Genomic DNA, 27329 nt, shown 5'->3' on the forward strand with positions numbered 1-27329 from the left:
CTAACCAAACACTGAGGGGAATGCATTAGTTATATGTGTTGTGCCTTAGGGTCAAACTGGAATTGGTATCCAACTGGTATCCACTGGTCCATGTGGCTCTAGGTAGATCATTCAGTGTGTGTCCTGCCAAAAAGTGGAACATCACGTTTGTCCTTGTCTCTTCCAGCATTAGTGATCAGAAGGATCCCAGGGATCGAATGGTTCAGGTTGTGAAATGGTACCTCTCGGCCTTCCATGCAGGAAGGAGAGGATCGGTGGCCAAAAAGCCGTACAATCCTATTTTGGGTGAGATCTTTCAGTGTCACTGGACGTTGCCGAATGATACTGAAGAGAACGCAGTGAGTGTCCCCCACTCCCTCTGTGTGTGTGTGTCTGTCTGTATGTGTGTCTTTATCTTTGTGGATGAGTATGTGCCATAAACGTGTGGTCAGAGGACAGTGCAGGAGGCAGTTCTGTGTTAGTCATGGGAGAGGCCTCGGGTCCTAGACTTGGCATCAGACAACTTTACCAGCTGGGCCTTCTGGTGTCATGATTTTCAATTATTTCATACTGTGAAATAAAGATTCACTTTATCAGGATCCAATAAAAATGAAGGCAGTGATCTCAGATGTTCACTGCGCAGAGAATATTGTTGGTGAGCGGTTTCTGTAAGCAGTGGGAGGGTGAAAGAGAAGCAGCCTGACTTGGGATGGGCATTAAGTCAGATTGTGACAGCCTTGTACACCATAATGATACATTTGCGGCTTGTTTGGGGTCTTAGTTTTGCTTTGAGAAAAGATCAGTTTTCATTTCAATTTTTATTTGATTTTTCATTGTAATGATTTTTATAAAAATGAAATTTAGACTCAGAATGCTTAAAGAGTTATTACACTAGAAAAATCTTCTGTTTCCAGCTACCTTTGCGAGATAGAGTAGATGGGTGAGTAGTGGAGAGAAGGCAGTGAGAAATGTGTCCTTGTGCCTGTGCCTCAGCAGCTCCTTGACTGGCAAAGCAAGGATAAGCCAGGATGAACTGAGACTGTTGGCCGTGTGAATGGGGCTTTTAGAGTAAAACTCCAAGATGGCCCCTGCTAGAGAAGTCTGCTGGAGAGGGTTTAGTATACTTGGATGCTTAGGACGAGGTTGTATCAGAGGACAGTCACATGGTTACGTGTCTGTTTATTGGTGCGGGGAGGATGCATGGCAGATGTGGTGGACTCTCTCCATTTTTACATGAGTGTTCGGGATGGATCAGGTTTCCAGTGGCAAGTGCCTACCTGATGAACCATCTCCCTGGTCTGGGGCTCTACTTAGAGTTGTTTTGCTGACCCAGACCAACAACAAAGAATAGACCTATGCAGCTTCTAGGCATAAAAATGGAAATGTCCCCAGTCCATCGGGCCTGGCCCATAATAATCTTGTGGAAAATGTGACTCCTGTGTCCTTATTTCCAAGAAACACATTAATATGTAGCCCTTACTGAAAACAGAGGTGCAACGTTCAGTGCACACAAGGACAGCTGTGCCAGGCCTGGCTCACGTTAGGTACATGAAGCCTTCAAGAATTTTAGTGTAGTCAGGGAAACTACAAGTCCCTAACAGGCAGCTGTTAAGTGCTGTAATGGAAATGTGTGTGTGTCCAGGAGAGACAAGAGATGCTGCTGATAAGATTCTGCATCGTCATGTTTTATCTAAAAAGTTTTAAAATTGATGTTACAATTGCTTCCAGGAGCTCGTTTCAGAAGGGCCGGTTCCCTGGGTTTCTAAGAACAGTGTAACATTTGTGGCTGAGCAAGTTTCCCATCATCCGCCCAGTAAGTTACAGGTTCTCTACAACCTTTAGTCTTAAACGGTCAGCCAGTGCACGGCAGGCAGGTCAGATGACTTGTCACTTGAGTGCTGTCCTTCCTGTTACCTGAACTGGAGACTAATCACAGGGACTCAGCATCACTGATTCCATAGAATGAGGGGTGGGGAACTAACACTTGTCATCTTACCCATGGCAACTTGGAGACCAAGTTGTAATTTGTAGTTTTTGCACAGTGTATTCCAGACATGGTTGAGAGAATACATATCCTCAACATTTTGTTCAGTGTACAGTAAGAGTGGAAATACAGAGCCAGGCAGGCACAACTTTACTCTCAGCACTTGGGAGGCAGAGGCAGGGGGATCTCTGGGAGTTTGAGGCCAGTGTGATCTACATAGGGAGTGCCAGGACAACCAGAGCTATATAATAGAGAAACCTTGTCAAGAAAGAAAAAAAAAGGAGTAGATATTGGAGGGGCCCATATTGAGGGGAGGGGCACATGAGCATCCTTGCAGAACAGGACAGGTGGCCTTTCACGTCTTAAACCTGCGGGAGTTGCCCCAGCCTCCTGCCCACTGGCTCTCTCTGCTTGCTTTGGAAGGAAGGTAAAAGCATACACACCTGACATGATTTGAGGCTCTTTTCTGTGAGAAGGATCTTCTATTGAATGTGAGTGACTAAGAAAACGCTTTCTTTTCAGTTTCAGCCTTTTATGCTGAGTGTTTTAACAAGAAGATACAATTCAATGCTCATATCTGGACTAAATCAAAATTCCTTGGGATGTCAATTGGGGTACACAACATAGGTCAGGGTAAGTGTGTGATAGTGTGGATTCTAACATGTACAGGACACTCAAGGAAAAAAATGTTCCCTGAAAGTCAGGCTGGGTGTCATAATTACATGTAGACTTAGGAATTTGGAGGGGGACTGGGTGGAGTATAAACTATATCACCTAAAGTGCATGGGGCTCCATACCCACCAACAGCTAGTGGGCCGCTGCCCTAACAGGCTGCTCTTCCTTCCCAGGCTGTGTCTCGTGTCTGGAGTACGATGAGCACTACATTCTCACGTTCCCCAATGGCTATGGAAGGCAAGTAGATGATTTTCCCATCAGCTGCAGCCGCGGTGTTCTTAAGCCTTGCCTTTCTTTCCTAACTGCCAGTCTCACCTGAGAACCTTTGATCTTGTAGGTCTATCCTGACAGTGCCCTGGGTGGAATTAGGAGGAGAATGCAATATCAACTGCTCCAAAACGGGTTACAGCGCAAACATCGTCTTCCACACTAAGCCTTTCTATGGGGGCAAGAAGCACAGAATTACTGCAGAGATTTTGTAGGTATTTTGTTTTTCTGCCGCAGTATTCCACTTTTCTGTAGTACTTAACTCTTTTGAACGTCTGTTGGGAACTAACCATCAACTGTGTGGGTCTCCATCTTAGGAGTCAGTTTCTTCCTAAACACTCTTGTCAAAGGAGACCTGCATGCTGGGCCCAGAACCCTCAAGGGTGGTAGGTGGGCTCTGCTGCACCATGCACTCCAGTCTTCTTGGCAGGTTGAACCATGAGCTCATCCTGAAAAGAGGCTTTGTGACCTCTAATAGAGCATCTGCAGACCTTCACAAAGCCCCTCATTTTCCTATTCCTTTGCTAAGGAAAAACAGTATCTCATGTGGATAGGTAGGACAGAGCCTGGGAGGTAGCTGTGTAACCGGAGTTTGTGGATTCAGAAACTGCCTGCAAAAGGAGTCTGTCCTGTTAAGCCCTGTGACGTTTTCTCTGCCCTGAAACTGTCCCAGGGAGTAATGCTTGACTGGTTGGCTAATCAGTTTTCCAAAATGATTTAATCTGAGTCAGCTGCTAAACCAAAAAAAAAAGGGGGGGAGGGGGGAGTGAGCAGTATGGGGCCCTGAAGAGAAGTTTGCTGTTCCATTCCGACTGGGCCCAGTGCACACTGTGACTCGGCTGCTCTGTACAAGACAGTGATGGACTAGCAGGTGGTCAAAAGGAAGAAGACCTGATTAGGCCTGTTCCCTAAAAAACGTTTGGATGGAGCATATCCTTGAGCTTTGACGTAGTTTATAGAAGACAGAAGGATTCTTTTATATGGTACTAGTGTTCAGTACATTGCTAAATACCAGATCCTCTGGAGACCCTGTCCTGAATGAGGAATGATCTGAAAGCCAGTGTCTTACTGTGAAATGCGTTTGGTGTTTTGGATCTGCTCAGCTGCTTTTTACCAGGCCACACTTGCTTGAGTAGAACAGTTTCCAGCTTGAGACTAATAAAAATTGTTTCTTTTCTGTTTAGTTCTCCGAATGACAAGAAATCCTTCTGCTCAATTGAAGGGGAATGGAATGGTATCATGTATGCAAAATACGCAACAGGGGTAAGACCTGTGGTTTGTCTTTTGCCTAAGCCGCACTGTAAGCAGCTCACCCTTGGTGCTTGTTCCCTTAGTCTGGGACTTTAACCAGGAGCAGCTAGCATCTCTTCAGGGTGAGCTTCCTCCTTCCCCACTCACTCTCCTACAGTACAGCTAACAAAATGGCCTTTACTTTTCTCTGTTCTCAAAACAGTTGAGAATCTATTTGGAGCAGTGCTTAGCAGTCGCCTGGTAAATTTTTGGTCTGTTGTCAAGATTTATAAGATGAAATGTGTCTTAGGTAGGGTTGCTGTGATAAACACCACACCCAAAGCAACTCAGGGAAGAAAGGGTTTATTTCACTCACACTTCCATGTAACAATTTGTCAGAGAAGGCAGAGACATTGGAAACTCACACAGGGCAGAACCTGGAGGCAGGAGCTGAGGCAGAGGCCATGGAGGGCTGCTACTTAGCGGCTTGCTCAGCCTGCTTTCTTAAAGAACCAGGACCACCTGCCAGGGATGGCTCTATCTACAGTGGGCTTGTGTGCCCCACCCCCACTAATCACTAAATAAGAAAATGCTCTACAGCTAGATCTGATGTAGGTATTTTTCTCAATTGGGGCTCCCTCCTCAGGTGACACTAGTCTATGTCAGATGACATAAAAACTAACCAACATAAAATGCTAATTTGTGTTTATACACTCAGGTTAATGATTAATAAAATTTGACTGGCTTTGCCTTAGGGATAGAGAAATAGGACTGTCCTGCCATGAAGAAACTTGGATTTTATATCTACTCAGTGTTTCTATTAAGCCAGGTATATGGATTAACAGGGAAAGCCAGTGAATTGGGAGTTTAGAGAGGATTTACAACTTCTCTTCAGAGGCCACTTAACATTAGTATTTAATAGAGGTAGCCTAATTCCAAAAGATTCTATCTCAAGCATGTAGTGAACACACGGCTGTGCTGAGTCTCTCTGTTGAACAGAGCTCAGACCTCAAGACTTAGGATGGGGCCCTGAACAGAAAAGTTTGCTATTGCATTCAGAACAGACTGGGATTTGTGTGTTAAGTCTCCTGAGAAGTTGACTCTGCAGTAAAACTTAATAATGAAGAGTCATTCTGCCTCTTGTTGTCCAGGAAAACACTGTCTTTGTAGACACCAAGAAGTTGCCTATAATCAAGAAAAAGGTGAGGAAGCTGGAAGATCAGAATGAGTATGAGTCCCGCAGGTAAGGAGCCCTAACTAGAGCAGCAGCAGCCATATGCTTCTTGCTTGCCTAGATGCAGTGCATGGGGCTGGGAGACAGCATTAAAAACCAGTGCCGACTGGACTCCAGCGCCTGCCTCCCTTGTCAGTACCCAAACTTAAAGAGCTTTGTAACCACAGGCTAATTTACTGATTTCTCAATGCCCTTTCCCTACAGTTGAGAATGTCTTACGCCTTCTAAGTCCCTACAGTTGACCTCTTGACCCTTTTGAGATCACATTCTTTTTTTTTTTTTTTTTTTGTGACAGGGTTTCTCTGTATAGCCCTGGCTGTCCTGGAACTCACTCTGTAGACCAGGCTGGCCTCGAACTCAGAAATCCACTTGCCTCTGCCTTCCGAGTGCTGGGACTAAAGGCGTGTGCCACCACGCCCGGCAAGAGATCACATTCTTAAACGAGATTTTTTTCTGAAATGAGAATTTTCAGATCTCCTCATCAAACCCTTTTAATTTATAGTCAAAGACGCTCAAGCCCAAGAAATAAATTGACTCCCTAGAGTTGTGTAGAGAACCAGAGAGAGAGGCAGAGGTAGACACCTAAGTCTTATTAACTCCTAAGGTGGTAGCTCATCGGCTGTCCTCATGCTTCCTTTGTTGGCAATTTGTAGCAGGCTTGTGAGAGCCTGCTTCCATGTTCTTTACTGCTCTGGAACCACCAGCAGCTTAAAGAGGTGGCGGCAGGCTTGCATCCTCCAGCTCACGGGCTCCTTCCATCTCTTTATTCTAGCCTTTGGAAGGATGTCACTTTCAATTTAAAAATCAGAGACATTGATGCAGCAACGGAAGCAAAGCACAGACTTGAAGAAAGACAAAGAGCAGAAGCCCGAGAAAGGAAGGAGAAGGAAATTCAGTGGGAGACGAGGGTAAGTCGTGCTTCGGCTCGTCCATGCCAGTGAAGGATGCAGAGGGGGACCTGGGTTCCTGCTTAACAGTGGGATGGGCATGGCATGGAATAAAGCTGCACTGCCTAACCAAACCCTCTCTTCCATTTGTAGCTCTTTCACGAAGATGGAGAATGCTGGGTTTACGATGAGCCTTTACTGAAGCGTCTTGGTGCTGTGAAGCATTAGGCTGACAACCGAGTTCACACCTGGTGACCAGGGCAGTAGGCGTAATTAAGCAACAATCGATCTTCCTTCAGGAGAGCCTGTCACTTCCTTCTTAACGCAGTGGTTCCTATCTCAGGGATACTGGACTTGACGACACAGATGAACAATTAAAGTGGAAACCGCTTCCCTTTTCTCCTCTGTGGCAGTTACAATTTTGACTTCAGGCCTGAGAAAAACTTCAGGTTTCGAAACATGACATCTCTTCCTTTTCCAGATCCCATGCTTTGAAAAATATTTATAGACAGTTCCAGGTCTCAGCTTCCTGTCCCCTAGTTCTGCTGTTCGGGCATAAAATCTTTATCTCCAGTTCATATAATCTTGAGTTTTAGATATACACATGCATACATAACAGCTGACAGTTTTTCACAAGTACACCCACCTGTAAATACTGTTTCCTCAGAGTTTAGAAAATTAGTGCAATGTATGAAAATGTAGGAAATTTCATGGTTTCACCTATAACCTTTATTTTAGAATTGAACTATGATTAGATTGTATCTAAACCTGAAGTATAATTATATGCAGTGCTTCTTAAGGCTTCATAAAATAATTTTCCAACCTTTTTAAAAAATATGCTTCTTTCATTGTTTTATACCTAACCTTGCAGACTTTTCTGAGGCTCCCCGACTCAGGCCCTCCGGCTAGTCCTGGAGTGCCTTACTGCCTCGCAGGGCTGGAGGACTGCACTTCCCCCACCCCACCCCCAAAAAAGCCACGGCAGATGGCTTGATGTGAAGGGAGATACAGAACTATGTTTATTTTAAAGTACATTAAAAAACAAAACCAGGGCAGTTTGGTGCTATAACAAATTAATTACATATAGGCACACAAGAACTGGGTTCTCCTCAGAGGACACAGGCCAGGGGCCCCCACGTTGCTGACAAGTGTTTGGGTCACACCTGCCTACTATCTCATTGCCATCCTGGGCTAATCTTGTAGAGGAAAGATAAAAAGTAAATCAAATCCTAGGTTGCCATCAAAAATCCAATGGAAGCCCTAAGGCAGTAGTGTAACTCCATAAAATGCACACACGTCTTTAAATACACGTTGCTTCAGGCCAATGAGACTGCAGTTTATTTGACTATTTTATGGTAGGGGAAGAGGCTGAGTGTTGCTGTGAAGGCCCTGATGTCAGTAATGGGGGTGGTGGATTCTGCCAGGAGAGGAGAGGGTGGCAGGTAGGTTAGCTGCATCCCTTCACGAGAATTTGAATCCTCACCAAAAGGGGCACCATCCTCTTCCAGTTCATACTTCCCATATCCAACAACCTGAAAGAAGCCAAAGATGCGGGTGAGAAATTTGCCAGCTGGATGTGAGCAGGACTCCAAATGGTTGGCCATACTCACATGAACGCTGAGCATTTTACTTGCAGGTCCTCTGTGAGCCTTGAACCAGCTGACCAGGTCTGACTTTGAGAAAGACTTCAGGGCTTCAATCTTGATGAGGAAGAGAGCACACAGGTGTGAGAGCATCATCACAGGCAGAAGTCCACCCTCCCATCCCCAGAGTCTAGTTATCTCACTTGGCTTGTCTCAGCCTGCCCCTACCCTTAGTGACAGGCCTCACAACTGTCTATATTAGCAAAGATGTGATTACAGCTGAGCAGCACAGCTGGAGCCGGAAAGCCAGTCTAGCATGGCATGTCACAGGGTCACTTCATACCCTGTTGAATCAGGTAACTGGGACGACACCTCACAGAATGGGAGGGATGTGCAGTGCACATTGGTTGCCTGCACGAGAAGACCACGGTGCTTTTGTGATGGGCTGACTTTAGATTTCAGCAAGAAGATGCCAAAATACCTAGAGAAACTCATAGGAATGTGAGCTCTCTGTTCTTCAGCAGAGCTCATGAGTCATCTCAGAGTGGAGCTGCTCTGGCCGAGACTGATGCATGCAGAGGTAAATGTTAGCATCTTATAGCTACTACCCAGGGAGAGACCACAGTGACTCAGAAAACAAGACAAACCAGGACACACGGCCTAGGTTTTTCCTCCACGTTTGTACCTTAGAGTTAAAAGTACAATCAAAGCCTTCTTGGTCTAAGAAACCATTACCTCATGGGCAAGGCGGTCAAAGAGATACTGCTGTGTCACCACTTCATTCCAGTTCCTGTCCACCTCCTCCCCAAGGTGGGTGTCCTCACACTCTTTCAACTTGATCAGTGCTGTGACCTGTCAAAAACATGTTCAGCCATGACATCACACCAATTCAGAACCCACAGCTTGGGATAGACATGCCAGTGTGTGTACACGTGTGTTGGGGGTGTTTAGGGGCACTGGGATGTGAATACCCTAGCCATTGTGCAAGCATGGTAGTGACTGACTCTGGTATCCTGAAGGCTTACAAAGACCGGGCAATAGTCACCTGAGTATTGAATGCATCTTCTGTGAGGTTCTCAATCTTCTCCTCAAAGCTGGAAAGAAATTCCTCTATCTTCTTGTCAACAGTTTCAGAGCTGAAACAATTTGGGTAGAAGCCAAAGGAATTCAGCCTCCCTCGGCATAAAGATTGAAAGTTTTCTACCCTGAGCCAGGAGAGCAAAGAAGAACTGTCCCTGCAACCCTAGTACCCAATGGGTGTGATGCAATGACAGCCAGCTGGGCCACGCCACACTTAAAACTCTGAAGGCCTTACACCTCAGTTAGAGGGTCTGTGTTTGTTTTAAGATTTGTGTGTATTTTGCTCACATGTCTGTCTGGTGACCACAGAGTTTAGAAAAAGGCATTGGGTTTCTTAGACTTGGAAGTACACACAGTTGTGATCTGCCATGTGGGTGATAGAAATCCAGCCCTAGGCCTCTATAAGAACAAGCACTCCTAACTACTGAGTCATCTGGTCGTTTTGAGGCTTAAGCCAGTCATGTAGCCCGGGCTGGCCTTGACTCCCTTATCTTCTTGACTACATCCCAACCGCTGGGATTACAAAACAATGCTCTCATGCCTGGCTTTATGTGATACGTGCATTCAGTGAGGAACTACATGATCATCAGTTCAGCATCCTTTTTCACTAGTTTCCCTGATCAAATATTGGTAATCCCTGCAGAGTAGCCTGTAAGATTTGAGCCATGCCCTATGGGACCAGTAAAGACTGATTAATCCTAGGTGGGCTATCCATTATCCACCCACCCTTCCAACTGCACAAAGGAAACCATGATGGGCCACAGTTGTACATAATTCAGGGAAGCACCTGTAGTACCCCCACCCTCCCACCACTGTCTAGAAGAACAGGGGTGGACCCATTTACTCTCTTACTTGTATTTGGTTGCCTGAGTCCCAACAGTTACAGAAAATCCTAGAATCCCAGATGTGTTCCTACAGGTTGGGTAGACATGGTACCTAAAGCCAGACAGAGAAGTTACAGGAGTTCATGTGGCGACCTGATTCCTGTCCAGGGAGGCACTGAACATGGGAGTGAAGGGCTTCTGGTTTTTTGGAAGTCCCAAATGGAACATAAGCTTGCATGCAGCTGCTTTCGACAGGCTGAAATGGAGGTACCACCTGTTGCTGAACTGGGAACAGGCTAACTTCTGGCTCATGCAGAAGTCTGAACAAACTGAAAACATCATTATCCAACACACGCACTGCAGAAGTGTTGACACAGGCCCTGTGAGATATGGGAGGGCCAACGGAGACTGGCAAGCCACCTGCACAGGGAGCCCCAGCTCTCAGTGTTCTTGCCAGCACTTACCCAAGGGTCTGCTTGGTGCGAAGGAAGTCAAAGCAGGGCTCTTCCATGTGCATCTGTAATTCACCATACTTTCCATCAGCCCAAAGCTCAGAAGAGAAACCTTAATTTTTTTACCCCAAAGTGTTCTATATACTTCCAAAACCCAGCCTCCCCTATAAGTCTTCCTCCTAAAGGTCCAGGTCCCTGACTGCTCATTGGATGAGACTAAATAGCCACCTGACCTACCAATTACAAGTTTCTGACTACCACAGGACCACACCCCTCAGGCATGATGCTTGGCCTCATGGTAGATCAGGAACTCCTGAACCCCACCTTGGTACTTACCACAAGCAGCTCCATAAGAGTATATTCTCTCAGACTCCTCGTACCTGACTGTAGGGAAAGTGAGATCAGACAAGCAATGGCTTCCAGGGTTTAGCCATCTTGGCCACTACTTTCTTGGATTTCATGCCCTATCTTCTTGCCTCCACATGCCTGTTTATCATCTACCTTTCCAAAAGTCGGAGAACCTGAGAGTAGGAATTCTGTTGGAACACCTGTATTATTGGCACTAGTGTAGACTTCTAGATAGACATGGGTGACACCAACAACACCTAACTTAACAGCTCCTGCCTACAAGTCTCAGGATACATTGTAAAATCAAATACCTGTAGTTCAGGGCCCTACGGAGGACAGCAAGAAATGGTCAGTAATTGTGGAGGCTCTGAATCTGTTTCTTTTTTTTTTTTTTTTTTTTTTTTTTTTGGTCTTTCGAGACAGGGTTTCTCTGTATAGCCCTGGCTGTCCTGGAACTCACTTTGTAGACCAGGCTGGCCTCGAACTCAGAAATCCGCCTGCCTCTGCCTCCCGAGTGCTGGGATTAAAGGCGTGCGCCACCACGCCCGGCCTGAATCTGTTTCTTAAACATGTAGGTACAAAGCAAGTGCTTGCTTCTCTGACAGAGTCCAGAGGAAGAGGACAGACCATGCACCTCCTAGCACCTCGACTACCAAGCACCAAGACGTCCTCTCTCCCTTTAAGAGCTACCACATAACCAGCCACGTGTGTTCTGTGGAGGCAAACAGTTTCCTACAGGAAGGAGTTTGTATGAAATGACCATGGCATCCTTTGGTGATGAATTTGTTCAGACAGGACTGGGAGAAGAGAAGGGCTGGGCAGACAGCTCAGACGGTCAAGTGCCTGCCTTACAAGCACAAGGAGCCGAGTTTAATCCAGAAGCCACATGTAAGAAATGCTGGGGGTGCTGCTGGATTTAATTCTCAGCACCCAAATGGTAGCTCACAAACATCTGTAACGCCAGTTCCAAGGATCCAGCACCCTTTTCTAGCCTCTGCAGGTACCAGGCATACATGTGGTATACAGACATACATGCAGACAAAACACTAATAAAAATAAAGGTTTTTTAAAAAAGACATTTGGGCCGGGCGGTGGTGGCGCACGCCTTTAATCCCAGCACTCGGGAGGCAGGGGCAGGCGGATTTCTGAGTTCCAGGCCAGCCTGATCTACAGAGTGAGTTCCAGGACAGTCAGGGCTACACAGAGAAACCCTGTCTTGAAAAAAAAAAAAAAAAGAATTTTGGTATAGTGGCTCATACTTGTAACCCTTGGGCTCACTGGCCACCAGCCTTGTCTCAATTTTTTTGTTGTTGTTACACAAAAAGGATGGAGTAGGGGGATGGATGGCACTGAAGAATGATACTGAAGGTTGACTTTTGACTTCCACAGACAGACAGACACACACAGAGAATAAAGGGGAGAGGGGTGGTACTCAGACCCAAGATCAGCAACACAATAAAAAGTCAAAAAGAGTAAACAAAGCCATGTTATCCAAAGGCTAGACCACCAACTGGACAGGACAGGTTTAGAAAGGCTGTTCACAAATAAGAATTGAGTGGAATCAACCAAAGACTAAAGCAGACTCTGAGCTGCTTGAGGGCTGCTGAAAAGCACTTGTTTACAGACCTCCTCCCCTACTGTGGAAAGAACACATAGAAGTGGAGATCTGAGTCCCAAAGAATAAAGAACTCTGCCTTGGATTTACCATCCCACTAAACGCAGGCGATCATTTTTCTCATTTGGAAGTCATTCTGGCGGTTCTCTGCTGATTCCTTAGCTAGGTTTACTTTCATTTCTTTCCAAGTTGTCCTTTAACAAATATCTTCTTACTGCCTGGGCTCAGTTAGGGGAAAACATAGAAATGTCCATCTCACTTTAGTGTGTGAGGCAAGCTCACCTGGTAGTACACAGTGACTTCAGAGTTGGCATCCCCTTTATTCAGAGCTCTGACTTTGCATAGGTGGTGGCTGCTCGGCAGCTCCACCACCTGGAACTGCACAGGCATCTCCCGCTCCAGGGGCACGAAGTTCAGCTTGCTGCAGAACAGTCAGCGTGAGGCAGAGGCAGCCCTTGTGCTCTCCCCAACCCCAACTGATGAACTCAGGCCTCAGCTCCCTGGGAAGGTCTGAAATGAGCTAAGTAACAATTAGCTGAGCTACAGCTTAATGCTTCTTTCTGGGAAGGGCACGTAAACCTCAAAGAGAAAAGCCAAACCAATACTTACTCAACAACATATTTTAGGAAATCCATCGATTCCTAAAAGATAAAAAGAGAAGCAAATATATACCTCAGAACTTGGTCATTGCAATTCTCTAATTCCTTGCAGCACTAAGAAAGCAGAGAGTCTATCACCTAAATGCTGGACCAGCATTTATCAAGCCAGTTCTGTTTATCAAATACTGTCTCAAGCTGCCTATTATCAAATACCCTCTCTGCCTAGCATGCTCACAGTTTTTAAGTTTCCAGTTTCACATTAGTTTAGCTAGGCCATGCTATGGACAGTGCTATAATTTGGAAGTCTGGGCCAGCTGACACAGCCTGGACAGATAAGTAACAGAACAGCCCTGGGGCTTCCTACGTCCCTTCTGTTCTGCACATAAGATAATGAGCGAAGGCAGCTCAACTCTGAGTCGTTTCTTCTGTGGCTATTTCACTATGTCCTCAGTCCAAAGTCCCTCCTGGTCCTCGCACTGGGTCTGACACAGCTTGCTAGTCCTACTTTTCTTGATATTGAGACTCTGAAGGTCTTTCTTTTGGTAGAACAGAAACCAAGACTGGTTTTGTAATTCTATTCTCCCCGGAAAGAAAGGGGAAAACGAACGACACAGTTTAAGTGTGACCGTTTTTATATTCTAACAAAGGCCACTCCAGCGCAGATCCCCCTTCCCCTCCGTGCCGTACCCAGTCACCCAGGGTCTGGATGTCTTCCTCCTAGTTGTCTCCTAAGCACTTCTTTTCATTTATCACATTACTTTCATATAACACAGCTTATCATTTTGCCAGTTTTTAAAGTGTACAAAAATTTAATGTATAAAAGTCACACTTGGGGGCTGGAGAGATGGCTCAGTGGGTAAGAGCACCCGACTGCTCTTCCAAAGGTCCAGAGTTCAAATCCCAGCAACCACATGGTGGCTCACAACCATCCGTAACGAGATCTGGCGCCCTCTTCTGGAATGTCTGAAGACAGCTACAGTGTACTTACATATAATAAATAAATAAATCTTTAAAAAAAAAATAAAAAAATAAAAGTCACACTTGTGAGACATAGTTTAAAAATAAAAATCTGTCTTGTAAAATCAGAACTCTATACTCATTAAACAACTTTCTTCTTTCTCCCTTCCAGCCCCACAGGCCCCTTCTTCTATTTCTGTCACTCTTTCTTCTTTAGATAACTCAAAAAACCATGGAGCCACACTTCATTCTTAGCTTGGCCAAGCTTGGCACACGGGCTGGCTGTGCGTGTATGTACTTTGTCTCTACATTACAGTTCCCACATATGCTCTTAAGAAAATTTAACCAAAACCAAATTAACAACAAACCCGTCACTCAATTGTAAACAGTCTTCTTCAGCAGAAGCAAGCTGCCCAGCACTGGGTTGGAAACTCCTACCAGCTGGCAGTGCTGACCCACCAAAACATTTAGGGAAGAAGAATATGATTTCAGATCAAAAAGCGCACTGATAGGCCCCGCCCATCTATCGTGAGAACACCCACTCACCGTGCTGGTGACATTCCCTTGGACCAGGCCCTCAACAAAGAGTTGGGATTTAAAATCCTTGACAAAGTTTAGCAGAGAATCAAGGGAAAGGCCATCCATCAAAGCTTGGTACTTGTCAATCATAGACCAGCGGGAATATTCCAGAATTAAAAGCCGCACATCTCTGTACAAAGGACATTTTTTTAAAATGTTGTAAGAATGTATCTTAAAAATTTTACATCAAGATGCTATAGAAGTGTTTCCAAAGACAGATGATTCCCACCATAACTTAAATTGAAGAAAATCACCATAGTAACCGAAACAGGAATAAGAACTGCAGGCAGGCAGAGTTCCAGCCGGGCTTACTCACCAGTGCCGCACACCCTTTCTGTCTCAGATACAGAGGGAAATACTCCACATAAGTTGCTAAGTGAGTCAAATTTAACTAATTGTCCACAAATTTTAAATTACTGCTATTTTTGTTAGAAGTTTCACTAATTTGTATTACTAGACGCTAACGCTATAGTGTCTATAATTACAGTGTCTTATTTTATAACTATAGTGAGTCTGGGTAATGGCCCTCGTTCATTCTCAGACTGACCTCACTGTCCATCTCCAAACCACCTTCCTAAAGGCTACTGGGCTTCTAGAGTTCCTAGTATCTGTAATTCAATTTCTTTGTCACTTATAAAACAAAAGCAGGGTCTATGTCTAAGGTCAGGCTGTTTGATGACCACAGACACCCAACAAGGAAATCATGAAGGGGCTTAAAGCCACATGGAAAAGAAAAGGCTGTGTCTACTCACAGGAGCCTTTCTGCCCTTCCCAGGAAGCTCTCTACAGGCTGATGACGAGTGCCCCGAGGGCATCTTTGTCTGATTAGACACATGTGCCCTTGTAAGCTGCGATTAACGCTGGGCTCCATGTCACTGACGCTTATGCTCTGCTCGCTCTGTGCTCTTCTGAAGCTTAGTTAAGTTCTCAGCAGGAAGGCTGAGGCACCGGCACGTGAACATTTACTTCAGCAATGCATACACCTCCCCCTAGGTGCCCTCCAAACACAGCGCGTCCTGTACACCTACTTGGCCAGAGTCTCGGGCTTGATGAGGATGTTGAAGTAGGTCTTCTTCAGTTGCTCGGTTATCATGGTAAAGACAGCGGGTGTGGAACTGAACTCAGTCAGGTAGTCAATAATGAGCTGAAAGAGCAGCTAAAAGGAAAATGCACTTTAAGCAACAAAGTATGGAAATATACTAAGCCTGAGGGAGGAAATGTTTTCCTCAGGACCAGGGCCAGGGAGGGGACAGGCATTGCAGAGGACTCAAGGCAAGGGCTCAGGACTCAACCCCTAGAGGCCAAACCAGGAAGCTGCTCAAAGTTGAAGCAATGTGTCTTCATTTTTCATCATTTTTCTTAAAAACTATCTCTACATGTGCCTTTAACTGGAGGGATACTATAACTGCACATAAATTTTGAAAGCAGTAATAAATGTTTAATTGTCTTATCCAAATCAGGCATTGTGGGACATTGTGCTTTTAATTCCAGCACTCAGGAGAAAAGGTGGGCAGCTTTCTGAGTTGAAGGCCAGTTTGTTACTCAGTGGTCTACGTCGTGAGTTCCAGGACACCCAGAGCTACATAGTGGGACCCTAACTTTAAAAAAAAGTCTTAACCCAAAATGTGAAGCTTTTTCATTTTCTCTAGCTAGAACTTAAACTGTTTCCTATTTCTAGGCACTGTATTGTTTTTTCCCAACATGTAACTCACACACTTGTTTCTCACCATTTCTGGAGGGGAACACCTGCTTCAAAAGGGAAACGGCCACTGGATCAACCGCCAATTAAGTAGCTGGCCTCTTAACATTGACCAACTTTCAGTAACTTAGCCAAGGTACATTATTTATTCTACAATGTCATTACATTTAATTTTCAACTTGTTTTAGAAAGCTTGCACCTATACTCTGTAAATTAGTTTTTAGCTTTCTATAAATATATTCTGTATTATGTTTAAGTATTAAGGTGAGGTAAGCCTCAAAATGAAGAGCATCAATTTTCTAAGGTTTATAATTTTAAACAATTTTCTAAACTTACTTCCCAAACAACATCTATCGTATTCTGGGATTTAATCTGTTTGAATCTTGACGCTCCATTTGAAGGTAGACCAAAGTCAGTACCTCCACAGGGCAGACAGAGGCAAGGGTATAAAGGGGACTTATGCTCTTCAGGGTTACTCTGCCAGCACGGGGTTGGATTCTTCCAGGTTCTTTCCTGTGGAATTCTTAAAATATGAATCCAGTTCCAAAAATAATAATAATCTTCCTTAAATTTGCTATTGCTCTTTTGTGAGCAATAGCCTCAAACCACGCCTATGCGGACATGAGCTTCAGAGAGACAGCAAATGGAAGCAAGATATAACTAAAACACAACACAGGCTGTTTGTTTTCTATGCACTGCCAGCAATCACACATGCATGTACGTAGTACACACACACACACACACACACACACACACACACTGCTGGGAGCCTGCCTGAGAACCAATTCTTGCTGGAAAACAGCAATGAGGGCAGCACTGTGATTTTCAGGGGAAAACTAAATTCTGCCAGGGCTAAAATGTTGCTTATTTTGTAATATTTATCTTTCTTAACCCTTTGCTATTCTGAGGCCAGAAACCACTGGCCTCCTGCCGTTTAACAGTGGGTGATTCAGTAACCAAGTGATTCCTCTGGGTCTTTGTTCTTTTCTCTCAGCTAGAGAGGCTTGGAGTCTGTTAACTCCTTGAGAGCCAGGAAAAGAATGTCATACAAGAAAGAAAATCTTTTACATAGGCAATATGCATAGACACACGCGCGCACACGCGCACACACACACACACACACACACACACACACACACTGGTAGAGGCTGATCACCTGTCTCAACTTCACAAAGTGTTCATACATACATACACACATATATGTACAGTCAGACACACACACATACATTTGATGGGTGGGTGGGGCAGAGCCCCAGATGCCACACTTTATTCCTTCTCTCTGGCTTTTTTATACCTTCTTAGACAAAGGTTCTTTATAAAATTACCTCAAATAAATTGTTACACCAAAGGGGAGTTACAGAAGGATGTTGATATTTAGCTCAAAGCAGTGTTTCGTTGTAAGTTCAAAGCCACAGTTTCACAACGCCTTGCTTTATCATAGCATACCTGAGGTTTCATTGGGATCTGATCAATGTTTTTCCTTGATCACAAATTTGTCCCATGCCTAGTTTTCTTTTTAGAAGCAATCCTCAGATGGAGGGGCCTGGGGCCTCGCCTCTCAGCACTCACCCACCTCAGGCCATGCAGAACAACAGTGGGCCACCTCCAGATGACTCCTGACAACACACACACACACACACACACACACTTCCTAGGGATGGGGAGATGGCTCAGCCAGTAAAGTGTTTGCCACAAAAGCATGAGGACCTAAGTTCCACCCCAGCAGCCATGTCAAAATAAGCCAGGCACGATGGCACCCAGAGACCTCAGGAGGATCCTTAGACTTAGAATCATTAAGGCCCAGATTCAGGGATAGGCCTGTTCTAGTCTGCTTCTCTGCTGCTGTCTATCACAGTCTATCACTGAGGGAAGCCAGGGCAGGAACCTTGTGTCTGTTCTAAGTTAGAACAGCTGTCATAGACAAAGAAATCATCAGAGAAATGCCTGCCCATCGGGAAGCCCTTCCATCAGAGCGTTGCATGCAGACTTCTGCAGAGTGCTTTGGGACAGCAGAGATAAACACGAGATTTCAAAGCTCCCTCATACTCACAGGTAGTTTGTGGTTGAATCCTTTCACTCGAATAATTAACCCATGTTCTCCAGCTACCAGTTTATACTCCAGCTGTGCCACATCAGCTTCATAGGCTGGCTCGGCAAGGTTGTGCGTAAGAATGTTCACGAAGATGTCAAAGAGGACGACACTGGAAAGTACAGAACGCAGCTAACGTCACTGATTGGCAGGAAAGACAAGAAAAAGCTGCTTTCTTTCTATCAGACTACGAAACTTCACCTTTAGTAAGGTGCTAAGTCTCTACTCAACGACAATGTCCAAGCATGACGTCTGAAAGCTTACTCGGGACTCAGCCTCACAGGGACAGCCCAGGACCACCACGGTAGTCTTCCTAATCTCTTCCTGTCACATACCCATAGAAAATGGCAATGTACACACACACATGAGGGGATGAAGCAACAGCAGAAGCATCCAGGCCCAACCAGACAGCAAGCCCCCTGCTCTCCCACAGTGCAGTTACCTACATAAATGCATGAATAATTTGTGAAGAACAGGTCTAATTAAAAGTCTGGACATTGGGTTTGGACAGACGGCTCAGTAAGTTCAACGGCCAGCATCCCCAGTAGGCGTTCATATTTGCTTATAATCTCAGCTCAAGGGGATGCAATGTCCTCTTCTACACTGTCCCAGAACCTGCGCCCACATGCACCACCACCCCTGACCCTAACGCCACCCACTCCCAGATGCATACAAGCACGTATAATTTAAAATACAATAAATCTTAAAACACTGAAGGTCTTTAAGGGCTAGAGAGCAGAAACTCAGCCAGTCTTCTCTGCAGACAAGGAGCCAGCCTGATGGCTATACCCCTAGTTCACAGTGAGGGCTGAACATCAAGGCCTTTCCCAGTCCAGTAACGGTGATCTGCTCACAAGTTTTCCTAATTTGTTTAGAGCACAAAAAATAAACAAACAGCTAGTATAGCTCAAGTGCTGAACTAGAAAATCACCAACTGTTCAGACTGAGATAAAACTGCTTTCTAATAACAAGAAAAATGTCAGCACGTGCTGGCCCCGAGGAAGTGCCTCCCAGAAGAGTCTGCCTCCATAGCACTCATCGCTTCTTACCACGGCTGCTCCTTCAGCTCCAACTAACCAGACACCACAAATTCAAAATATCACACAAGAGGCCCAATAACATCTTTGCTTCTCTTGAGAACTTCACGAGCCAGGCATGTCATCTGCATCACTCTCAGAGATATCCCTCCAAGGACCCAGAACAGATCACCAAGCTTTGAACACTTAAGTGGCTTCTCTAGCCCAAAGTTCAAAAGTCCTCCAGAATCCTCCTGGAAACAGGGTCCAGTCTGTCACAGCAACACTCCGCTCCTGGCACCAGCTTCTTAGTTAGGGTCATCACTGCTGTGATAAACACTGTGACCAAAAGCAGCTTGGGAAGGAAAGGGTTTATTCTCTCTCTCACACTTCCACATCACAGCACATCATCAAAGGAAGCCAGGACAGGAATTCAAACGGAGCAGGAACCTGGATGCAGGGGCCATGGGCAAGTGCTGCATACTGGCTTGCTTCTTAGGGTCTGCTCAGCCTGCTTTCTTAGAGCATGAAGGACCAACAGCCCACAAGCGGCACCACTGACATCAACTGGCAATCAGGAAAATGCACCACAGGTTTTCCCACAGGCCAGTCTGGTGGGGCATTTTCACAATTGAGGTTCCCTCTTCTACAAAAGAATTCTAGCTTGTGGCAAGTTGACATACATAAAACTAGCCCGCACAATCATTTCTCTCTTTCTCTCTCTCTCTCTCTCTCTCTCTCTCTCTCTCTCTCTCTCTCTCTCTCTCTCTCTCTCTCTCTCTCTCTCTGGAAAAAAACAAACAAACAAGAACCAAACACTCACTTTGCTGCAGATTTCTGTATCAAAGGTGAGATCAGATGAAATCGTATATATGCTGAAAGAAAAAGACCATGGATACAATATAAAAGGCCAGAGGCCTCAAATATCTTAACACCTATTATTTTCTTTTAATGTGGCTTTTAAGTTCAAAATAAACTACTAGTCCCTAAAGCCTTGTTACATGTCTATTCTCTTTTATCCCTACGTTATTTTTATTCTTAAAGCTTTTAAAGGGTGTTTCTCACCATTCCAATTAAGTATCATAGAAGGCACACTTTAACCTACAGGAATATCAGACATACAAAAAAGTCTATGAATAACCATATTTATCATTAACTTGAGACAGGCAAAAATATTTATTTACATGTTAGGAACATTAATCAAGCAACTCAATGTCCATGGAAAGGTGGGATGAAAGCCTTTTCTAGAGACGCTGAATGAATGGCAATAACTATTTTTAAATCTTAAGATTCAATCAAGAAAAACTGTGAGGATACAGCCCAAATCCCAAAGCCTGGGAGACTGAGGCACAGGCTTGTCATGTGTAGACTGGCCTGGGTCACACATTACGTGACGTTCTAGAGAAAGGGGAGGAGAGAAGGTGAAAGGGAGGCTTTGTCTAGGTTCAAGTATGATTCCAAGAACACCATGGTTTGGCCATCACTTAAAGTGAAAGGAATCTAGAGGGTGTGTTTACCCCACAGTAGACATGCTAAAAGCAAAGGCAGAGATAAGCAGTTGGGGAAGGGTTCCCTTTACAGCTCCAGATTAGGCTTCCTAGCATATCTAGGATGACTCTCCTCATATCTTATTCCATTTTTAAAAATAATGTACTGTCTTTAATCCCAGCACTTGGGAGGCAGAGGCAGGTGGATTTATGAGTTCAAGGTCAGCCTGGTCTACAGAACAGCCAGGGCTACACAGAGAAACCCTGTCTCGGAAAAAAAAAAAATGTCTAAATAATACTATTAATCCTGTAAGTTTGTGAAATACCCGGTTCTAATTTCATTTATCTGAAAGGAAAAATCTTTAAAAATAGCTTCTTTCTAGAACTGAATTTTTTGGTTATGTGTGTGTGTAGGAAAAAGAGAAAAAGTATGCTCATGCATGCCACAGTGTGTGTGTGTGTGTGTGTGTGTGTGTGTGTGTGTGTGTGTGTGTTCAGGTCAGAGGACAATTCCTAGAAGTTGGTTCTCGCCTCCTACCATGCCGGCCCAAAGCCAGGCATCAGGCTTGGTATCAAGTGCCTTTAGCTGCTGGGCCAGCTCACCAGCCCAGAGCTGACTGTCTACTTCTGGAAGGCAGAGTGTCTGTATACACTTCTATAAGAACAGGAGCACACTGTTAGCCTGTAACTGTACAGGGGCTTCAAAGGGAGAGGAGTAGGCAACAGGAACACAGAGGCTGCGACAGAAGAGGAAGATCTCCCTACTTTATCTTACCTTTGGGGATTTTGAATTTGTTGTCTTTCTTATACCACAAGCAGCCTTGTGCGGTATTCACAATTTTAGCAGGGTATTCAGTTTCAGGGCAATCAAAAGCCTTCAACGTAAAGTCCGTGGCTAACAATAAGAACAAAAGAGTGATCATTTTTTTCAAATGCAATGTACACCTGGTCTTAAATTAGATGAAAACTAAAACTATCTCATTCCCAACAGCAGATTCTTATCTCTGTACACTCAGCCTCCCTCCCTTTCCCAAGTAACCGTTAATTAGGAGAGGGTGGCCTTTGAGTCTGGACACCTGTATAACTCAATGAATGAATAGATTCTTCAAGAATAATAATCTTTTGCCAAGTTTAACTTCTGCTTTTGCCAAATAATTCTGCTCAAATACCACCTTTTGTTATTTCAAATTACTGGAAAACTGTTTAATAAGCATGTAGATAAAAGATAGTTAATTTATGGGCTGGAAAGATGGCTCAGCAGTTAAGAGCACTGGCTGCTCTTCTGAGGACCTGAGTTCAATTCCTAGTAACCACACGGCAGCTCACAACCATCTGTAACTCAAGATCCAGTGGTTCCAACTCCCTCACACAGACATGTAGGCCAAACAGCAAACGTACATCATTTTTTTAAATTATAGATTAAGAGATAGTAAATTTAAAGAGAGGGGAGAATAAAAGATGGGACTGGAGAGGTGGTTGTGAGCTACCATGTGGGAGCCGGGAGCTAAACCCTGGTCTTCTGAAAGAACAAGCTGTTACTCTTAACCATTTCTGTAGCCTCGTCAATACTCTTGAATAAATATATTACATGCATCTTTCACATGTACAGACACACACATGTACAGACACACACATGTACAGACACACACATGTACAGACACACACATGTACAGACACACACATGTACAGACACACACATGTACAGACACACACATGTACAGACACACACATGTACAGACACACACATGTACAGACACACCCATGTACAGACACACCCATGTACAGACACACACATGTACAGACACACACATGTACAGACACACACATGTATAGACACACACATGGACAGACACACACATGTACAGACACACACATGTACAGACACACACATGTACAGACACACACATGTACAGACACACATGGTGATTCCTATTTACTCTCACATGTACAGACACACACATGTATAGACACACACATGTACAGACACACATGGTGATTCCTATTTTACTGACCTATGTACTTGTTTTCAGCTGGAAGATGAAGGTCTGGATTTAAGTCAAAATTACTCTTCCACAGTTCAGTCCAAGAGTTTTCAATATCTGTGGAGGGGAAAAACAGACATAGCCAACAAATACAACATTCAGAATTCTCTTAACAAACCAGCCATCAACTGCCTTCACTACTCAATGTCTCCTCAGCCATAGCTATGCAACCTAGAAACTCACTAGTCAAAGCAGGACCAGGCAGGGCAGCCATCATCTGAGGCACGGTTTGCAATGCAGAGCCAATCTTTCCCCCTGTACTTTCCCTCCCTCTTCAGTTCTGGAGACAAAGTCTCATTACACAGCCTGCACTGCCCTCTCAGGAGAGTTGCCCAGTCTTCCTGCCTTGTTTTCTGGGTGCTGAGATTATATGCATGTGTCACCACATCCGGCCAGAGCCAGGTGACACATATACTTAGTGAAGTCTGACAAATGCCTTCCCCTCTCTCCTTCCTTCCTTCCTTCCTTCCTTCCTTCCTGCCCTTCCTCCTTTCTTTTCTCCCTTTTTAGAGGAATGGTTTGGTATTCTGGGTCCACTGCATAGAGCAGGAGCAGAGCAGTGGGGCCTCCAGAGAAGCACTTCTTTAGAAAAGAGTAAAATCAGAGGTTCAGGCAGGTCAGCAGGCTACACAGCAAACCTTGCCTTGAGAACAGCAAATAGGGAATAGCAATGAATACAAAGAACAATCTAGCTACCAAATAGCCAATTAAGGAGGACGTTTTCACTAATTCATAAATATAAAGATAGTGAAAAGTACAAAATATAAGTATGTTTCATTTCAAAATAAAAATTTTTAAACGTATACTTTTTGCCAGGCACAGTGACATACTCCTTTGATGTCAGCACTCAGACCTCTGTGAGTTTGAGGCCAATGTCCTGATTTGTTTTTGTCAACTTGGCATGAACCTAAACAAATCTAGGAAGAGGTAATCTTAACTGAGAAAATGCCTCCATCCAGGTTGCCTAAAGGAAGGTCTGTAGGAATTCCCTTGATTAACAATTAGTAGGGGAGGGTGGTGCACCCCTGGCAGGTGCTGGATGCTACAAGAGGGCAGGCTGGGAAAATCATGAAGAACAAGCCAATAAGCAGCCCTCCCGTGAGGTCTGTTTCAGTTCTGGCCCCCATGTTTCCCGGTACCTCAAATTCCTGCCCTGGTTTCTCTTGGTGACAGAGTGACGTGAGAGTTGTAAGAAGAAATAAACCTTTTCCTTCCCAAGTTGCTTTGGCCATGATGTTTTATCACAACAGAAACCCTACCCATGGTGCCAGGAGTGGGATATTGCTGTAAAGGACTATGAAAGGACATTGGAACTTTGGGCTAAAAAGCCAGTGTTCAGAGCTTAATGAGCTACTGTGGGGAGTTAGAAGATAATGCTAAGAGCAGTGTCGACCAGGGAAGCCTGATGACAGGCATCCCAAGCATACCTCTAACTGCAGCACTTGGACACAGAGGCAAGTAGAGCTCTGAGAGTTTGAGGACAGCCTGGTCTACACATACAGTGAGTTCCAGGGTAGTCAGGGCTATGCAGAGAGACCCTGTCTCAAAAACCAAAAACAAAACCAAAAAAAAGAAAAAAAGATAGCAAAGTGACACCCTGTTTAAAAAAATAATAATATAAATAAAATATAAGATAAGAATATTATAGAATACATATGCACATACCCACATTTTTTGTCTCCATAAGAACTACCAGAGTATTAAAGGATAACCTTCCCAGCTGATGGGGCTGGAAAGACGGCTCAGCAGTAGAGAGCGCCTGCTGCTTGTGCACCCACACAGCAGCTCACAACTTCCTCTACCTTCAGTTTAATGGATCGACACCGTCAGTCTCCATGGGTATCCACACATGGTTGCACATAAACTCATATATGCACACACATAAATAATCTCTTTAAAACATCCCCAGCTGAGTCAAATATGCTTAAATAAAGGAGACTCATCACAGTAACTTACCTTCTATGCTATACTGAGTCCCAAACCACTTCTCCTTGAGGTCACATCTTCCCTCATTAGCACCAGACAGAAGAACGAGATTTGCCTTGTGAGGAACTAGCTGATTAAGGGCCTCAGCAATGACCTAACATAGAGGACAGCAAAAGACGTCAGAGACAGGAAGTCGAAAATGTAAAACACAATTTAAGATTTTTTTTGTTTTGTTTTGTTTTGTTTTGTTTTGTTTTGGAGACAGGGTTTCTCTGTGCAGTCCTGGCTGTCCTGGAACTCACTCTGTAGATCAGGCTGGCCTGGAACTCAGAAATCCACCTGCCTCTGCTTCCCAAGTGCTGGGATTACAGGCGTGCGCCACCACTGCCCAGCTACAATTTAAGATTTAAGTAACAATTTAACTTATATTTTATTTTTTAAGTAACAGCTTAAGTAAATAAACTATTTAAAAAACAAAAACATTTGCATTGTTTCTACAGTGTCATGATGTTCAGTGAACTGTTTCTAGTTCATGAATCTCCTAATTTATAAACTCTAAGTTTATTACTATTTCTAAAAACTTTATTTTTCCTTCTATTGAGGTATAACTGACAAACATCAGTGTGTGTCCTCCTGGTGGAGATGTGACTCATTTGCATGCAAGAAGCCCGGGTGTGACAGCTACTACCACATAAACTCGGCATGGAGAGGCAGGCCTGCAATCATAGCAGCTGAAAGAAGCACAAACAGTGGGAGTTCAAGGTCACTTCCAATTACAAAGCAAGTCTGAGGCCAGCATCGGATACATGACACAAAAAACAGATGGCCTTGTGTAAGAGACTCAGGAAAAACTCATTCGTCTTCCCTTTAAACAAACAAAAATTCTGACTAACTTACCAAGTTCTCTGCATTCCCACAGTTCCTAAACATATCTCTACACGTTTTCACTCCCCTCTCTCCTAAACCAAGTTTTGGGTTTTTGTTGTTGCTTTTCTGTTTTGTTTTGTTTTTTCTTTTCTTTGAGTCAGGATTTCTCTACATTCCTTGGTTGTCCTGGATCTCACTCTGTAGACCAGGCTGGCCTTGAACTCACAGAGATCTGCTTGCTTCTGCCTCCCAAGTCCTGGGATTAAAGGCACATGCCACCACCTAAAGCAGTTTTCAATTGGAGTGCTCCTTACTTCTGGCTTGTACTCAAACAGAAGCTGATCTCCCGTGAGAAAGTCCTGACGTGGGTACAGCTGCATGTTCTCACACATGTTCTCCACGTACTCGACTGGATCTGTCTGTAAAGAGGTACAATCATTTCACACCAGAGCCGCCACTGCTGTCCTTAACTGTCACAACACACACACTTGAGACAGAAGCCTCTGCACTGCTCTAACAGGATACAATGAAGGACACACACACACACACACACACGGGGAGAGGGGAGAGGGAGAACGAGCCTATGCTTCAGTGCCTCAGTGCCGGGGAGCTTCCCCTGTAAAGTGTCATGCTGAACTCAAAACCAACCAACTCAGCTCCAGTCACAGGAGCTTGTCATGAGAGCAGTCCCACACTCAACTCTGTCAAGTGCCCGACATGATTTCTATGTCAATAAAGATGGGACCTACCACTAACAACTGCTTTTGAGATAAGTCAAACTGCAGTGTGTCCCGAGGTGACAGTCAGAGGTAGAAAGTGGGTATCAAGAGCACAAGGCAGAGTGGAAATGACTGAGGACAGGGCCAGGCCCCACAGGGGACAGAGTAATGGCGCTCTGTAGAGCAGAAGGGGAACCATGCAAATGGCAAATGCTTCAAAACGGCCAGCAAAAAAAGAATTTGAATACTCCCCAAACAAACCTAATACTCTGATCAGAACATTATATATTGTATACATGTATTAAAATATCACAGGCCGGGCGTTGGTGGCGCTCACCTTTAATCCCAGCGCTCAGGAGGCAGAGGCAGGCGAATTTCTGAGTTCGAGGCCAGCCTGGTCTACAAAGTGAGTTCCAGGACAGCCAGGACTACACAGAGAAACCCTGTCTCGAAAAAAAAAAAAAAAAAAATCACACTGTACTAAAAAGTGAACATTTATTATGGTGTATAAAAGTAAAATTTCTATGAAGAAGTTATATTAATCAGTATGCTATCTCAATTTAAAAATAAAAGAATGACAAGTTTCTCTGGTTTTTAAAGTAGAAATAATTTTCCAGAAAAAAACAAATCAATCAATTCAAGTCTTTGCTGTGCACCCATATCACACTGTGGTGGTCTGAATGGGAATGGCCCCACAGGCTCAGATGTGTGAATACTTCATCCCCATTGGAACTATTTGAGAAGGATTAGGAGGTGTGGCCTGTTGATAGAGATGTGTTATTGAAGGCAGGCTTTAAACTCTCAAAAGCCTCTCACCACCCCACTGCAGTCTGCCTCCTCCCTGCAGTCTGACATGTGAGCTCTCAGATGGACATGCCATCATCCATCATCTGCCATCAGGACGGACACCCTTGAGAACGATAGCCATCTAAATAACTAATACATACACAAAATCTTTGTTTATTTTGAGACAGTCTCACTAATTTGCACAGGATAGCCTTTAACTCACTCAGTAGCCCACGAAGGCCTTGAACTTAGAATCAATCCTCCTGCCTCAGCCTCCAGGATAGTTTAGAGTACAGGCTTATGACACCAGGCCTGGCTCTGTTTTACCTTTTTTTTTTTTTTTTTTTTTTTTTGGTTTTTCAAGACAGGGTTTCTCTGTGTAGCCTTGGCTGTCCTGGAACTCAC

The 27329-nt window shown here is 44.5% G+C and overlaps 2 protein-coding genes across 15 annotated transcripts in view; one reads left to right on the forward strand and one right to left on the reverse strand.

The window, feature by feature from the left end:
• Nucleotides 1–6661, forward strand: part of Osbpl9 (oxysterol binding protein like 9) — a 142837-nt gene extending 136176 nt beyond the window's left edge. For all 13 annotated transcript variants that reach the window (XM_029476196.2, XM_021159244.2, XM_021159245.2 and 10 more), the window contains 9 exons: nt 167–338; nt 1708–1792; nt 2486–2596; nt 2812–2875; nt 2976–3116; nt 4090–4168; nt 5287–5378; nt 6142–6277; nt 6410–6661. In XM_029476196.2, coding sequence (XP_029332056.2) covers nt 167–338; nt 1708–1792; nt 2486–2596; nt 2812–2875; nt 2976–3116; nt 4090–4168; nt 5287–5378; nt 6142–6277; nt 6410–6484 — 955 coding nt within the window. In that variant the 3' untranslated portion in view covers nt 6485–6661. The remainder of the gene's footprint in view (nt 1–166; nt 339–1707; nt 1793–2485; nt 2597–2811; nt 2876–2975; nt 3117–4089; nt 4169–5286; nt 5379–6141; nt 6278–6409) is intronic.
• Nucleotides 6662–7571: 910 nt separating this feature from the next.
• Nucleotides 7572–27329, reverse strand: part of Nrdc (nardilysin convertase) — a 63071-nt gene continuing 43313 nt past the window's right edge. For both annotated transcript variants that reach the window (XM_021159242.2, XM_021159243.2), the window contains 17 exons: nt 25734–25838; nt 24583–24706; nt 22597–22683; nt 21360–21479; nt 19921–19972; nt 18043–18193; nt 15322–15449; nt 14261–14423; nt 12768–12799; nt 12441–12579; nt 10532–10579; nt 10208–10260; nt 9772–9855; nt 8885–8975; nt 8575–8691; nt 7867–7956; nt 7572–7788 (listed from right to left, as the gene is read on the reverse strand). In XM_021159242.2, coding sequence (XP_021014901.1) covers nt 7594–7788; nt 7867–7956; nt 8575–8691; nt 8885–8975; nt 9772–9855; nt 10208–10260; nt 10532–10579; nt 12441–12579; nt 12768–12799; nt 14261–14423; nt 15322–15449; nt 18043–18193; nt 19921–19972; nt 21360–21479; nt 22597–22683; nt 24583–24706; nt 25734–25838 — 1779 coding nt within the window. In that variant the 3' untranslated portion in view covers nt 7572–7593. The remainder of the gene's footprint in view (nt 7789–7866; nt 7957–8574; nt 8692–8884; nt 8976–9771; nt 9856–10207; nt 10261–10531; nt 10580–12440; nt 12580–12767; nt 12800–14260; nt 14424–15321; nt 15450–18042; nt 18194–19920; nt 19973–21359; nt 21480–22596; nt 22684–24582; nt 24707–25733; nt 25839–27329) is intronic.

The sequence above is a fragment of the Mus caroli genome, unplaced genomic scaffold (assembly GCF_978045245.1).
Source record: "Mus caroli unplaced genomic scaffold, Mus_caroli_1 scaffold_6, whole genome shotgun sequence".
Taxonomy (NCBI): domain Eukaryota; kingdom Metazoa; phylum Chordata; class Mammalia; order Rodentia; family Muridae; genus Mus; species Mus caroli.